The sequence below is a fragment of the Macrobrachium rosenbergii genome, chromosome 59 (assembly GCF_040412425.1).
Source record: "Macrobrachium rosenbergii isolate ZJJX-2024 chromosome 59, ASM4041242v1, whole genome shotgun sequence".
Lineage (NCBI taxonomy): Eukaryota > Metazoa > Arthropoda > Malacostraca > Decapoda > Palaemonidae > Macrobrachium > Macrobrachium rosenbergii.
In genome coordinates this window covers 30,962,114-30,979,667 of record NC_089799.1, presented here as the reverse complement: position 1 = coordinate 30,979,667, position 17,554 = coordinate 30,962,114, and the positions used below count along the sequence as shown (strand labels likewise).

The following is a 17,554-nucleotide window of genomic DNA, read 5'->3' as shown; positions in this document are numbered from 1 at the left end:
CAAAAAGTAAAGTGCACTGAAAAAATGTGTACCACACTAGCCCAGCAACCAAAAAATTTTATCTGTTTTCAAGAAGCTAGCGTAATGATTAAAATATTTACAGTAAATGTCACAACTCTTCTCTGCAAACTCTGATAATACCAGAGCAATAACTAATGTTTGCTAAGAAATGGCCACATGTACCGAGACATACAGTAAGTGCAAGGGTTCATTTTAGTTAAACTCGCCTAGGTTAAACATTTACCATGTCTTTCATTTGTTGACGACTCTATTCTCAGCTCACACTGAACTGTCCCAGGCAGTATAGCACATGTAAAATATGAGGTCTGCCATTATATGGACAGATCTAAATTCTCTCACATCATACAGGCCTTCTCTCTCCATACCTCTTTTTATGCCACATGGAACTACAATATCTTAAATTCCACTACACATTTACCTGATAAATAAAAAAATCAAATACTTCTTCAAGCACCTTCAAGTTTAAAAATTAACAAAAAGTTCAATGACAGAATTTTTTGAATGACCAATCTGTATAGGCAGGTCATACATGCCAATTGTAGAAGAATAAATGGACCAAAATAGAAAAAAAATTAATGCAAGCAAATAATGGTTAAAAAGTACAAAGATAAAAAGTACAGTATCAATTACCTGCTGTGATATTTACATAAACTGAAAAAAAACTGTTATCTACAATGAACAAAAAATGCTCACAGATCAATCAAGTTTTCATTCTTATGCTCTCTTTTACTTATATCATCACTTGCACAAAGCAATTATGAGTCCAAGAAACCAAAGCCATTATCATATCTTGACATATTTATAATAAAAGAGGGTTTGAAGTTTCCTAAAGTCAAACAACACTGAATGGCACTGGTAAGAAAGGAGACAAATGCCATATCATAAAAAATGGAGGGCAACAGTGAAAACATATTGATCACACTGTTCAACAGTCTCAAGTCTTGATGAACATGCACTACAGCATAAAGTGATGCACATATCTAGCATATCATAACATCAATGCATTATTCTCCTTACAAATCTATTAGATATAATGTCAACATGAGCAATGTGCTGTTTTGGATAAAATTTACATTCTATTGAGAAACAGCCAATTAAGTGGTATGAACTGCTGAAAAATACCAGTAAGAACCACAAGCTAGATTCTTGTCTGTTCACAACAGGAAGAAGAAATGCTAAGATGAAGTATGAAGAATGATGTACGACAATATTCTGTCAATTCACCCTTGATTATGTAACGAAAATGACAAGGAAAAAACTATGTTAAGAGGTATATCTTGGTTTTCTTGATGTGAAACTGAGCAAATTCAACATTCAGCTGTAATGCATATATCTATCATTTCAATTCCCACCCTCCCATCCCAAAAAGTAATATTTGGTAATCTTACAATTTTTTCTTTTGCTTTACATTTTGAATTATTTATTGCAATGAGGTCTTACTTATCAGGAGGGCATATCAGATCACAAAAATATTTTCTGAGGAGTAAAAAATATATCGTTTTACTTATGTAATTTATGGTTATCAATTGTTATTAATCTTTCCATAAAGATTACATACCAATAACAAAATAATTTCTTTTTCAAGTCTATCACATATGAATTATCAGTGAGGAAGCAATGTGAATCTTGGAATGACTACCAACATTTGGCAAGTGAGAATGTCTAAATATTTTTTTAGCAATTTCACACTCTGGAGTTCAAAGACAATGCATCAGGCATCATACCGCAGAACATGTTTTATCTTGCTTTATACCTTTAACTGTAGAGAAAAATGAAGGCATTAAACCATGTATTGAATTATTCAAACTTTCAACAAACAAAGAGCCTGGTATTTGAGCAGTTTTCCTAATTTAGCAGAAAAAAGATATATTGTTGTTAAGTTATATTTCAGAATATCTGACAAGTTATCTTGAAATAGCAAGAAACACCTAAACAAGTTGCAGAGTCTTATCAACATGCATATTTCAGGTAAAACAGTGAATGAAATATCATGTGATCAAATGTTATATCACAAGTTGCATGAATTAGGGAATTCAAAGTAAATTTTACCTGATAAAACACAAAATTCCACAACACCACAGATAAACTCAATTCACAGCCAATTGCATGCAGTGAAACTGTAACACCAAAATGAAAATGAAATACCTAACTCCAGTAAGTAAGACCTCACTTACCTTACTACCAGTATCTATATGTCTAAAGTAATTTCTACATAATAATATAAATATACTTTATTATACTGAGGTGTAAAAAAGTAAATGTTTTTGGTTTGATATGGATGATTTCACAGTAAATAAAGAAGAAAAGACGGGACTGAAAATGTTCTTTGGAAGATCATAATAAATAGCTGAAAGAAACTTTGCCAATGTAGCCACTTTGCCTCTGTTCAAGGAGAGATATGCAGAATGAAACCTTTTGGAGTGTGAAATTTTGATGAAAGACATTGTATCATGCATTAGTCATTTGCAGCTATAGTGCCAGTAAAATTTCATCATTATAACCATCTCAAACTATTTCAACTCTTGTAAGAGAATTGCCAGCGTTATGTTTCATTCCATATACTGTCCTTGCAAGAAATGGCAAAAGTTCATCGATACAATAGTCTGAGACAAGGGCAACTGCCTCTGAAATGCAATCAAAAGAGACTTCAATTCATATTTTTGTTACATTATATAAAACTCTAAGGGCATATGAAAAAAGGATCTTGATTGGATTTTCTATCAATATTCCATAGAAAATAATGCACTTTCTTATCAAATAGATCCCTAAGATGTCAAGTAAATAAAAGCCATGCATCAGCTAAGAGATAAATGTAAATATATCATATACAGCTTTATATATATATCAAGACCATTTTAAATTATAATGAATACTATCGTATTGTGGTTAAACGGACACTTAGGATAATATCAACAAACTACACTATACAAATGTGTTAACAGGATTTTTAATCCCTTATTGCATATCATATCAAAGATTTTCCATCAGTTTCATCAAAGCTTAACGATAAAACAAATCATCATTCATGCCAATACTTCCCATGTAGTATTATGAAATATTTAGCTCTTTGTATGCATAAATTCATTAAAAAAAAATAGTTAGGACATTAGAACCCGTCCCATGATGAAGCTCACTGAGTTTCTCAAAATGTGAGTTGCTAATGAACTAGATAATCAGAATATCCAGTGCTTAACATAGTAAATGCAATTACAAATGTCTCAAAATACCTGCAAAAATACTGCGTCAAAGTACACACAATTTACATTCTGGATTTTTTTTAACAATTTATAACAATATATATGCATTTCATAAGTTTGCAACAAAGGACATATCCCTTCACACTATGATTATGCTAATCACTTTTGTAACACCTGGAAGACATAGACATTCTTCCAAAAATAAGACAAAATAAAAAGCAATACAAGAAACAAAAAGAAAAACAGAAAGAAAAAAATATTGAACTTTGTGCTTCATTTCTTTGGTAATTTTTATATAAGAAAGCTTCTACAAAGAAAAGCTTCAACACAACTCAGATACTGTTAGGAAAAATTAAATAAATTAATTTTCTAGAAATCTGCTCTTCACAGATTAAAGCAGGCCCTGTAGGTTAGCATAATGGCACATTATTACGCAACAATAAGACCCTTCTCTTTTCCTTTATGCAAATGCTGTTTATCAAGGCATGTAATCCATAGTCTTGATAAACTCAATGGCTGAGCAAAACTGCGTCCACCAATACTGATCCTCTCCTTTAAGGCGTTGCTCATAGAAGAGGTTGACATACTGTACCGTGGACAGGAGAGCAGGTGGGTTAGCCTGAAGTAATGGAGGAACAATATTAACTGCCACTATCATCTACAAAAACTATACAGAGCTGCTATATTTGAAAGACAAAATTACAGGTATATACAGTGTAAATATATAATTTTCATCATTAAATTTTTCACAGGGGGTGTCCTTCTACAGGCTTAAAAAAACAATGATTCATCTCAATTCTCTTCTGCCCTGTGCATTTCCTGTCTTAATTCCCATCTCATCCAGATCTTCAACTATGACCGTTGCTTATCATCTCAGGGGGACTCTCCTCTCCCCTTATCAAGTAGCCAAACATTTCAAACTTTGAGATCTCTGTCTAATTTCCAGCCTTTCAACATCACATCTCTAAGTTACTACCTTCTTTGAAATGCTACCTTCTTAATGCATTCAAGGCATTTAGCGTTACATTTCATCAAAATTTCATCCAATTTCCTCTCAAACATTTCTTCCACTTTATTTGTAAGTATATCTTAACTGCACATACAAGCACAGGACTTGTGCACTAATCATACATCTTTACTATTTCATAATGGAGTACTCGCTTACAGTAGTCTAGTAATTTCTCTCCTTTTTATCCATGTATTTGATATTCTTTTACTATTACATAAGGGAGTACTTGCTTGCAGTAGTCTAACAATCTCAACATTTTGTCCATCGTTTACTTATTTTTAAGACTTTTTCCTTTGATTCTGCAAACTTCAACTATTGAGGGCCTCCCATTCTGCAATCCTTTGTAACCTTCTTCATTACTATCATAAACAATTAAGATCACCAACAATTATTTAAAATTCTTCTAACATACATCCCACAGACTTTACTATGGATCTTATGTTATGATATAGTACCACTGCCTGCTTAAGGAGTCTCTCAGTACCATTTGAATTCTTAATTCTAATTTAATTGCCTGTCTTGGTACTCATCTGAAGGCATCTTTACACCTGTGGTGGACCAAATTGGCATCATCTTTGGGTCAGGCTAGTCATATATGCCACCATTACTAACAGATGATGGTACAGTAGATTGGTTACTAGCCCCTAGGAAAAGGCTGAACTGCTTCACTGAGCTTTTGAAGCTAAGAAATCAGCTGAGGATGTCCCTCTCCCTGATACTTGTCATCCTGAACCCATTCTTACAAAATTTACATTTTACTCTAAGGATGTTAAGAAAATTCTTGATTATCTTGATGGCTGTGGTGGAGAAGATCCTGATAGGTTCTCCCCTTTGTTTTTCAAAAAGGTTTCTAGTATGTTATCTCCCAAGATTAGTAGATTCTATAGGTTTTTTGGTCAATATGGCATCTTTGCAGACAAGTGAAAGCTTAGTAATACATCTTTGCGGACAAGAGAAGGCTTAGTAATACAGTGCCTGTTCCACATGGTGGCCTACCTATAGTACCTACAGGCCAATTTCTATTCTCCTTGTACTCTCCAAAGTTGCAGAAAAATTTATTTTTAAGCCACTACATAAGTATGTGGAATCTAAAGGATTGCTAGCGGATAGTCAATATGCACTTAGAAAGTCGTTAGGTACCTGCAATGCTCTTTTAGATTTGACATACCATTTGCATGAGAACCTGATAAGGATTTTGAGTGCACAGTGCTTCAAATACATTTTATTGCTGATGTAGAGTACTTTAAATAGATTTTAGTGCTGTTTTCAACTTAGTAAATCATAAGATATTTATTTATATTTATTTATAAACTTCGAATCCTGGAGTGGGTGAATATGTTTTGTGATTACAGTATTCTACAAGATTTCCTTATAGGGAGGCAGCAGCAAGTCGCTGTTGATGGGATCTTATGCAAATCAAGACCCATTCTGTCTGGAGATCCACAGGGTAGTGTTCTTGATCTGCTGTTATTTTTAGTGTATTCAAGTAATATGGTTGTTGGCCTGGAAAACAAGATTATTCAGTATGCTGATGATGCAACACTTGCGGGTGTAGTAAAGTCTCCACTATGAGAAATGAAGCTGCCCTTAGTCTCAATCACAACATTGCACTGAGAGGATTAGTGAATGGTGTAGGTGGTGGGGTATGAGGATGAACTCCAGTAAAATTTTAATACTATTGATTAGCAGATCTCGTACAGAAATTCCACCCTATCCTCCCCTTCAGGTAGATGGGACTACTGAATGACTCTGAAGTTGTAACTACTCTTCGTGTAATATCTGACTCACATCTTACTTTAGATAAAAATCTAATGAAAGTGTCAGGAAATGCTGCACAGGAGTTAGATATTGTACATAAGACCTCATGTATTTATAACAGTGATAAAATCAATGCAACCTGTTTTAGGTCATCTGTCCTCCCTGTACTGGAATACTGTTCTCTGGTGTGGATATCTAGATGAACGGCAGTCAGTTCCTTCACATTGATATGCAAATTCCGTTGTTCCGGAGACCATATTCTGGAAGCTTCCAAGTTCCCAAGAAGGGCTCCTCAGCCTAGGTCTGAGGCATCTGCAAAGAAGTCTAGGTGGGGCTCACCAGGCGCAGCGACTTTCCCTCTAAAGGTCTGTCTTCGGATGTCTACCATCGCACTTCTTCTGTAAGTCAGCAGCTATTTCCTTAACAGCCGACTGAGGAAACAAGTACTGCTTATCCATAGGAGAAAACAGTAAAGCCGACTTCTGAACTGAAGTCACTCCCTTCCTGGTGAATGAACATCGCAACTCCCTTTTCTTGAGAACTCCAATGGAGAAAAGGGCCACAAGCTCCAAGGAGCTATCTCTTACGGTTTTACCTGCACACGACAGTATGCCAAGCCAGCCCACCACCAAAAAATGAGTCGTCGATCTCCCTAGCATGGGTCCCCACAGTCTAATCCAAGAAACTGAAAACCTCAAAGACTTTGAAGATACCCTTCACCAGGTGGTCTAATTCTGAGGGAGCAAACAAAACCTTAGCTGACGAGAAGGCAGAGTAGCCAGCCGAGTCAATCAGTCCCGAGAAGTCACCTCGGGATTAGGTAGAACCTCCCAAGGATGGGGCTTCTACCATTGCATAGGACAGGTATCGCCTAGCTGACAAACTCGATGGTGGAAAGGCGAAAGCGGCCTTCCCTTGCTCCCTTTTCACTGCGAACCAATCTTCTACTTCCACAAGCGCTTTCCTTGCAGAGGAAGAAAGGACCATCTTGGGAAGACGACAGCTACCGTTGGACAGATGTCCTGTCCCTTGCTCCATTAAACTGCCTATTTCTAACACGTGGCTGGCAGTAACCAAAGTAACCTTTAATGTGGAATTATTCACTTGCCCTCCCTCTCGCTGGGCCCCATAAGAAGAGAACTTTAGCTCCTAAATAAGGTAAAGCACCAGGACTTGAGGTTTTTTCGTCAGTCACGTTCCTTATTCATCTTCAACTATTTTCTGTATCTCTTTTCATAGTACGATATACCTACAGTGAGACCTGTATTGCTTTTTATATTTTGTGCTGTTTAATTTGCAGAGCAGTGACGAGAAGTGTAACGTAATCATATGATATTCAAGTCATTGGAGTTGAGTGCAGTCTAGGCATCTTCTATGCAATTCCTCGATTCCTTCATTACAGCGCTAGTTTCAGTTGAGTAACCATAAGTGTTTCGATTACAGATTAATCAGCTCAGTGGTCTGGTTAAACTAAGGTATACTTAACTTAGGAGTTAGTCAGCTGTGGATCTGTGTATCATCTTGTGCGCGTAGTGGTCCCCACTACCTCGTTTTCAACACCCTTTGAAGAAGGCATGCCATTGTGCTTCCTCTAGCAAATTCCCAGTCATTTGCTCTTCATCTTATAACACCAGAATTATGCTACCATTCTTCGATGTGTTTTCTTTTATAAATATAATTAATTAAGTTAAACCCCTATTGAAGTAGGCCTTCAACCGTATTTTGTTGTTTATAATTTTACCTGACCTCAAGGCCAGAGTCCAGATTTTTGTGGTAATTAAGGCCAGAGTCCAGATTTTTTGTGGTAATTAAGGTAAGTTGCATATCATCCTTGTATACCCCATTGATCTAGAAAGACCCCAGCTTTAAAATTATAACACTGGCGACCAATTACTCAGTAATTCTTCCAAGCCCTCACTGCACTTGCAATTATCAGCTAAATAGCCTCGCTAAGAGCTGGCCGCAAGATTTGAAACAAAGCTTCTTATTAGCATAGATTCCTCTATAAGCGCACAAGTGATCCATTTCCACAGTAAGTATCGTGTTATTTTTATTTTTTGTTAGGTACGAACAAAATCGTGACTGAAATAGAGTTAGGAATTGTTAGAACATATGCATGCATCCCATTATAGATGACTAACACATGATAGCTTGCATGACTTACATGATAGGCTAACTAAGAAAAGTGAAATTACGAGGAGCGTAACAGGAAATAGTACAGATATTTCCTTCCCTATGTAATTCGGACAATTTTTCGTTCGAAAATCCTAGTTAGGCACACATTAAAGCCCACGCAGTTTGACCCAGTACAGCAATTTTTATATCGCTGCGCTGGAGGAATTCACGAGCCAAAAATATTATTCTTCCTTATTGAATAAATCTCACAAATCCACAAAAGTTTGTTCAGGCCATGCGAGCCTAAAATCTTGGTTAGTAGTTGCATTTGTTTAAACTACTCTATAAAAGAAATGCACATGGTAAATTCCATTCCATTCAAATTTTTCCAGTAAACAAGCCGTGAGAAAAGGAGACACCAATTCATTCACTTTTCACAGAGGAGAGGAAATCTTCAGAAATTTTTCAGTTGTCTCATTAAAATTGTCACAAAACTTTGCTCAGCCAGGTGTTCAGCTGGGCTGAGACAGCTTTGTATTTGTTCACTGTATTTGTTAGTTCCTCTTCATGCGCACGTCCTGAACTGTCCCCTGACCCATGGGATCACTAATGTAAACACGCCACACGCCACTCACGTGCTTAATCAGGTCTCAAGAATACAGTAATTTTTTTTCCTTTCTCCTTAAGCACGTGAGATATCCTTGGCAGTACCATTTGCCCGTGCATGGTTAAATTTAAGTTTTTTTTTGTACTCGTTGTATTCTACTGAAATTTAATATCATGCTGTCGAAACAAGCACATTCTTTCCTCGTCACATTTTATGCATTTTTCTCTTGGCTGAGAAGCCAGCTACATTGTATCTCACGCATTTAATTGCATATATTTAGAAGCTACTGCTTCCTATTTGCCTAGAGCAATACAATTCTATAATACTTGCTGAACCGACAGCATAATCATTCACTACCAAGAGCAATAATATTTCATAATAATTGTTGCCACCGCCAGCATAATCATTCATTCATGCATTTAATTGCATATATTTAGAAGCTTCTGCTTCCTATTTGCCTAGAGCAATGCAATTTTATAATATTTGCTGAACTGACAGCAAAATCATTCATTCACGCATTTATTGCGTATATTTAGAAGCTATTGCTTCCCATTTACCTAGAGCAATATGATTTCATAATAATTGCTGCAACCACCAGCCTAATCATTCACTCACACATTTAATTGTGTACAGTAATACTGAACCCCGAACTTGCGTGATTCTAGTTGCACGAATTCACAGACACACAAACATTTCATTGGAACTTAACTAATTGTCATACGCAAGTTTTTCACGGACACGCGAACATTTGTGAATACTGAGAAACCCTGCAAAAGTGTTTATGTTTAATTTTTTATGTAATTTATGAATTTTCAAGCTTTTATGTGTAAATTAAATAACATTAAATAATAAAAGTAATAATTTCTCTCTCTCTCTCTCTCTCTTTTACTGAGATGAGAGAATCTTTATGTACATGTATATTTATTTGTTTTGTATGATAAATAAATTTTTTACCTAATAATTAGTACTAATTTTCAAATAATAATGATAATAATAATAATAATAATAATAATAATAATAATAATAATAATAATAAAACTGTAATTACAAAATTCGTATGTGATACATATTTTATACAAACAAATTTCTTTCCCCACATCTTTTGTAAGAAGCTCCAAAGCAAAGCTGTCAGACATGTCGATTTAATATGACAACAAGGGGGAGTGTTGCTGATTAGCTGGTCAAAGAAGGGGGAGTGTTGCTGATTAGCAGGTCAAAGATTTCTTACATAATTCTCTCTCTCTCTCTCTCTCTCTCTCTCTCTCTCTCTCTCTCTCTGTGTGTGTGTGTGTGTGTGTTAGCGCAACCTACATATTACTGTTTCTCTGTATGTCTTTAACTGTGCAGTAGATAATTTTAAATTGATCTAATTTTATCTGTAACGTCTACAAATAGTAAATGAGCCATTCTAAAACATAGAGACATAGAGTATTTCAGAACAAAGAGAAAGCGACAGAATAAAGAAGTTTTTAAAAACGAGGTTGAAAAGACTTCTAAAAATAGATCGGTGGAATGGGGAGAGCAAGAAATAGTATACTAATCTTCACATTCTCCTATATTCTTACGTCAACCATTTATTTCTTTTTTTAAGGGTAATGTATTAAGCTAACTTATAAATGAAATTACAGTAACTTTCAATTCATTTAAAAGTTAGTTTAATACTGAATTTCCATCTTTTGACATCATAAGAATCTCAATCTCTCTCTCTCTCTCTCTCTCTCTCTCTCTCTTTTTTATTTATCAACACAACAAATGAACATATACATGTAACCATAAAAATTCTCTCATCTTAGTAAGAGATGCGAGAATTTTTATGGTTACATGTACATGTTTATTTGTTTTGTATGATAAAGACATGATTTACCTAATAATAAGTACAGTACTAATTGTCAAATATTAATAAGATTAAATAATAATAATAATAATAATAATAATAATAATATAACTGTAATTACAAAATTTATACGTTTCTATAGTAAATTATGTGATATTTTAAACAAACAAATATCATTTCCCAATCTTTTGTGAAACCTTTGAAGAGAGGGGCGAGGGCAAAGCTGCCAAATATGTCAATCATTGCCCAGAGTGTGTCAAAGGATTTCTGGTGCTCTCTCTCTCTCTCTCATTCTTTCTTTTTTTTCTTTTTCCTTCATAAATCAAGAATTTCCAGCTTTGATATCTGACATAAGAATAACTTTCTCTCTCTCTCTCTCTCTCTCTCTCTCTCTCTCTCTCTCTCTCTCTCTCTCTCTCTCTCTCTCTCTCTCTCTCTCTCTCATGTTATTCTCTCTGTCTCTGCAATAATTCATAAATAATTTTACTTGATATTTCAAGTAAGGACAATCTCTCTCTCTCTCTCTCTCTCTCTCTCTCTCTCTCTCTCTCTCTCTCTCTCTCTCTCTCTCTCTCTCTCTCTCTCTCTCTCTCTGTAATAATTGATAGATAATTTCACTCCCTTAAGTAAGGACAACCTCTCTCTCTCTCTCTCTCTCTCTCTCTCTCTCTCTCTCTCTCTCTCTCTCTCTCTCTCTCTCTTGTAGTTAGCACTCACACATATTTACAACTTATTATTTCTCTGTATGTCTTTACCTGTACAGTAGAGTTTAAATTGATCTAATTTTACCTGTACCATCTACAAACTGTAAATGCGCTTACATATATATATATATATATATATATATATATATATACACATACATATATGACCTGATTTTTCGGTCATATATAGGTTCTACCAGTACAAATGAAACACGTAAGATACAACTGACACATGTATTTTCCTTAATAGTTACACAGGGCCCTACTGCTAATATTACGCTACTTAATTATGCAATTATAGTCGGAAGGTACTCTGAGGTGACACGTGCCATCACTGTCTTTCAGATGCGCTTCCTGACCTGCAGACCGTTAAACCCTTACTGATCTTTAACTTTTCAAACTGAACTTGCTTAGGTCATAGACCTCAGCTGATTGGTCTCTTATAATCGAAAGGAACCAATAAGGGTCTTCAATGTATGGCACTGATTTGAATTAACCACGCCAAACCCCAACGATCGTATGGCGTTCGACAAATCAGCAGTATCTGTCCGTTGCTCTCTGATCACAAAGATGTACGAACAACTAGCAGATTTTCTGTTATATCTCAAACATGAATGTCTATATGGATCAGTTCACCACTCCCCCCTAAAAGTTCTGCATCTCACACTGGGCTCACAGCACTATTTTTTTTTTATTAGTTTCTCTGCTATTTCCACACTGCCATTGGAATACCATACCTCCCGACATATGTTATCAATAAGTCATGCAGAAACAAAAACTAAAATTTAGTAAGCCAGGGTCAAATTGTGTGGTTACAATTGGCTATTTACAGTTTTATGAATTCCATGCATCACACTGCTATGATTTTTTTTTTTTTTTTTAATAGTAATAATAAAAGAGAATTATATAGGATCAATGGAATAGTAATTTTTAGCTCCACACATTAACACACAACTTTCTTGGAATCTGGATTGAAATAACCTGCAGTTCAAATTACTGTCAATCATCAAGACAAAATAATTTTGTATATATCAAATAGACATGATTTTATAATCAACTACAAAAAATGAAATAAAAGATCATGGAATGCAAGTACATAGACACATGTATGATGTTTTCTTTTCACAACAGCACATGACACCAATATTTGTAACCTTCGTCTGTATGCACATTGGGTGCACTATTAATGATCCCCGGACATGCTTGCACATCAGCCTCACTCTCTTCCCCCAGATAGACAGGCAGTCCCAGGAAAGGGGGTACTGGCTTATTCAGGTGCCACATCAAGACACCTTCTTTGATGGGATGCATGTGTGATAGGTGGTACTCGCCTTGGACACCAGTTTTAATATGTATATCACCGTGGTGTCATTGTTAATTTCTTTCACAAGATACAGTCCTAAGTAGGCGGACTCGAGTTCATGTTTCCTCGGTTGCAGCCTCTTCAGATAGATTCTGTCCCCTATTTGTACCTTAGATGTTTGCATGCAGAACCGCTGATCAAATTTCGTCTGATACTTTTCACTGGCCCTCAACAAAAGTGTCTGCGTTGTCTGAAACACTCTTCGGGTCAGGTTACAGAAATCACCCGGTACTGTTCGACACTATATAGTGGTAAAGTTCTAGGATCCATGATCACAGCATATGGCAATGAAGGGTCCTGTCCATACACTAAAAAACACAGGGTATCACTTATCAACCTGTTATACGCGGTATTAAGCGCAAGTTCCGCCATCGGCAATGTCTCTAACCACTGATTTGGACTGTCTGCTACTAAATATTTCAAAATATTTGTTACTTTTCTATTATGGGATTCAACTAACCCATTGGCAGAAGGCCAGTGAGATGCGATTGTGAAATGTTCTACGTTTAACATTTTTATTAGGTCTTTCATTACTTCATTAATAAATTCGCGTCAATTGTCACTGACTAACGTACGGGGACAGCCAAACTTCACTATGAATGAACACAAGGCTTTGGCAACTGATATTACAGACTTATCCATCATCGCATACGTGCGTATACAGCGTGAACGCATCCACCATCACACACACATACCTGAATTGCCCGTCCCCGGGGGAGGGGGATGGGTCCCACAACATCAATGTGTACTCTGGCAAATTTGATTGGCTCCACTGGCCACATTCAAGCCTTCAGAATAGTATGTCTATGGTTTTCCATGGTATTACAGATGTGGCACTGGGAGATGAATTTTATGAGGGACCTTTCTATACCTATATGTCCTGCATAGGGACTTACATGTATCATGTGGATGGCTTTCTCTACCAAAGAGGGAGGAAGGACGACGTGAGATCGGACATCGCCCAGTCTCTTCTCATATTTACAAAATAAGATATCTCCTTCAAGGAAGAACATATCTTTGGGCACTGTTAGAAAATCGGGAAACTCGTTACTCACACCCCTTACGTAAGTCTTAACCTGTTCAATCCAGGGTTCGGACTTCTGACCCCTCATCACCTCTTCCATACTCCATCACACACCCTCTCTCACTCCTAGGGCATCCACTCCCTGAAACCCCTGGAGGATCAGCTCTCTCGTTCTTTCCCTAACTCCTGAGTTACCAAGTTATTCCCGCTTTCTACACCGGGTGCCTCTGAAGCATGCAACTGTTTCTTTCGTCACTGTTCCTCTCTCTTTGCTGCTTGGGTTGTAACTCCCATTATGGCACTCATGGAGAGAGCATCAGCTACTTTATCTGTTTTCCCTGCTATATGTTCAATTCCCACAATATCAAATTCTAACAGTCACTCGATCCAACAAGCCTGGCGAGTGGTTAAATCCCCCTTTCTTGAATAAATCTCTCAATGGGCGATGATCTGTGGTTATTTTGACTTTATGCCCCAGCAAAAAGTAGCGATGTCTCTCCAGCATCCATAGAATCACCAGTGCCTCTCTATCAAAGGTACTGTAATTCTTCTCTGCCCCTTTTAATGCTCGTGATGCAAAACATATCGGTTTTTCATTCCCAGCATCGTCAACTTGAGAAATCACTCCCCCAACAGCTATACTGCTTGCATCAGTGGTTACTAGAAACAGTCACTCAAACTCTGGATAAGCTAACAGTTCATTACTAGTGAGTGAAATCTTTAATTCTTGAAAAGCTATTTCTTCTTCCTGTCCCCTATGAAAATCTGACTGTTTCCTCAATGAATCTAGTGGTCTTGCTATTTTACCAAAATCTTTTATGAATTTACCATAGTAGCCTGTGAGGCCGAGGAAACTGGCTACTTCTTTTACATTCTTCGGTGGGGGAAATTCTTTAATTGCTGCTACTTTATCTGCACAAGGCTTAAGGCCTTCAGATGTTACAATGTGCCTCAAAAATTCAACTTCTTGCTGAAAGAATTTACATTTGGTTAGATTAATTTTCATACCATAACATAATGTTCTTATGTTCTTCTACTGTAGCCCCTATTATGATTATGTCATCTAAGTATACAAACATGCTATGCCCTAATAGTGAAGCTAATATCGACACCATAACATGTGAAAAATGGGCAGGAGCGTTCTTTACTCCAAAAGGAAGGTGATTATATTCAAACAATTTATCATTGCTATAAAGGCTGTCTTTTCTTTGCTATTCTCGTCTATAGGTATTTGATGATAACCTGACTTTATAAATCGAAGGTGGTGAAGAATTTACTATCTCTGACCTTAATCAACAGTTCTTCGATAGAGGGCAATGGAAATGCATTGTCTTTTGTGATGCTATTCAACTTTCTATAATCAACACATAGCCTAAGAGAACCATCCTTCTTTTTAACCATCATGATTGGCGAGACCCAAGGAGATTCACTTCCTCTAATTGTCCTTTGTTCCCTTAATTTATTCATTTTGTTCTCTACTTCCTCCTGATAACAAACTGGAATTCTATACGGCTTAGATCTTATGGGTGGATGATCCCCAGTCTCTGTAACAAAACGAAAATTATCTATCCTCCCTAGGGTTTTGATAACTTTCTATAATTTCCTTGACAATATTTTGGTAAGTAACAGGGGTAGAGCCATTAGCTGTTCTCAGGAGTCTATCCAGACGTTCTTCACTGTGACCCTGCCACATGCTACTCAAGGCCGTGAGTGTGTAAGAAGCAGCTGTTATTTCACAAGGTTCAAGGTTGCATATCGACCCACTGTCTAATACAATAAGCTGATCGCTAACGTTAATAAATGGCACAATAACCTCGCTGTGTATTACCTTACTCAGACTCAGAATGATAAAATCTTCCCATTTCTGATGGGGTCTGATCAAAACTAAGGTGCCTTTAGGTAAATTCCATGCGGGAGTCAGGGTGAGGGATGAGAGGGTCCGGGGTGGTATCACATCTCCCACCTCTGGGGCGGTGGGTACTTCCCCTTCACCACCCTTCGGTCTTAGGGAGACTCGTAGACACCTCAGTCTCTCTCCCTCTGTGGGGGATTCGTTGTCCTTTTAAATATACTTTGATCCCCTTCCCGTCTGTGCCAGCTATTATTATTTCATTCCTAGTCACAAAATCAATTCCTAAAATGACTGAAATTCCTTCTATTTGTAATGCTGGTACTACACGGAAGGTATGTGTCACTACTCGTCCATTGATGGTTACCTGCTGCTCCACAGTCCTCTGGGTTACCATCCAATGGCCGCCTGCTGTACTTAAAACTAAACAACCCTTCATAGGCTGCACCGACCCTGTCACAAGGTGTTCTTCTAACAAAGACACACTTGCGCCAGTGTCAACCAACGCCCTTTCCTGTCGCTCTTCCACCCATATTTCCACGATGGGCACCACGACTTCCTTCGTGGATTGAGGGTGGGCGGTAGGCTCTTGCATTACTTTTCCTCCCTGCACCGTCAACATTTGGGTAAGGGAAGCAACAGCTGGTGAAGGGCTGTCCACTACTTCTTGGGGGGTTGGTTGACTTCCCTCACTCCCCAACAAGGCGTCTCTTGTTCTTCTAGGGGCACAGTCGTTGTTTGGACCTGATGAGCCTGGGTGTAGTCGGGGGTCCTCCCGACTCCTCCACGCTGCCTTCCCCTTCCTCTCCTTGTTCTGCTGGCCGTTGTTGTTTTTTGAACAAGTGTTCACGAGATGGTCTGTTGCACTGCATCAAAAACAACGTTGCGGTTCAGTGAGAGAGGGGCACTGGGCCCTCACGTGGCCCTCCTTTCCATACCGCCAGCAGCGGCCAGCTGTCCTTTTCCCAGCTGGTTTCCCCTTACCTCTTCGAGGTCCCTGGGTGCGTGACCCTGCCCCCTGGATGGTGGGTGAGGCTGACTGAGGACTCGCTTGGTCAGGTTGTTTAACTGTTGCAACAAACGGTTGGGAGGTGGCCTGCCCTCTCCCCCTTGCCTGTTGGCGTTGTTCATAGTCTAACAGAAGTTGAACCTTCGGCAGCAAGGATTGTAAGGGCCTCTCATCGCCAATAAGGAAACCCACTATGGAGGTAGGAAGAATTCGCCTTAGCATGCGTCGGCAGAAGTCTTCTTTTCCCTCTACAGTCTGGTCTCTTTCAGGGGTGAGGGACTCATAGTCTTCACCGACGCGATTACAGAATGCTGAAATCGACTCTCCCATCCCCAGCATGGGGTTGTAGGCTTCCATTAGTTCCATCTTCTCCTCTCGGTGTAGGGCAAACTGTTTGGTGAGGTGTTGTTTAAAAGTATCCCAGTCTGAGGAATAACTGGCGTCCCAACTCCTGATTTGCCATGCTGCATTCCCGGTCACTTTTTATTTTGTTTGCACAATTTTTTCTCTAACTGTCCAGCCTACTGTGGCTAGAATCTCTCAAAGCCACCAGTGCAGAGGACATCCTTGAACTCATCCAGCTCGAGGACTTTTTCTTTTATGACCCGCCAGCTCTCACCACCCATCTACGCGACAAGGAGCCTAAGACAGTGGTCGAGTGCTGTCGCGGGGCTGACACTTGGGACACCAATCACCCTCATCTTAGTTCCCATGGAAGAAAACTATATCCCTCCTCACCTGCCTCGACCAACTCCCAGCAACCTAAGAATGGGCAACTCCATAAGAAGCTTGTGTGTGGGTACTGTAAGAGAACAGGGCACTCCACTGAACAGTGCCACTTGAAGGCTGAGGATTAGCCAGAAAACCTCTCTACGTCCTCAAACGGGACAACACCCCGAGCCACACCTGGATCATGGATGAAGGATAAGGGGCCTGCTCCCCCTATGGGACAGGTCCAAATAAAGATTATAGCCGGACTTATTGCCCCCTTGCAGTCTATGGGCACTCTGCCCATGGACAAAATGCCCTAATAATAATAAATCAAGTATGCCCACCCTTGCCTT

General features: G+C 38.2%; 1 protein-coding gene across 2 annotated transcripts in view; it reads right to left on the bottom strand.

Moving 5' to 3' along the window:
* Positions 1-1,411: 1,411 nt before the first annotated feature.
* Positions 1,412-17,554, bottom strand: part of Gapvd1 (GTPase activating protein and VPS9 domains 1) — a 168,871-nt gene continuing 152,728 nt past the window's right edge. For both annotated transcript variants that reach the window (XM_067102135.1, XM_067102136.1), the window contains exon 22: positions 1,412-3,837. In XM_067102135.1, the coding sequence (XP_066958236.1) occupies positions 3,697-3,837 (141 nt within the window). In that variant the 3' untranslated portion in view covers positions 1,412-3,696. The remainder of the gene's footprint in view (positions 3,838-17,554) is intronic.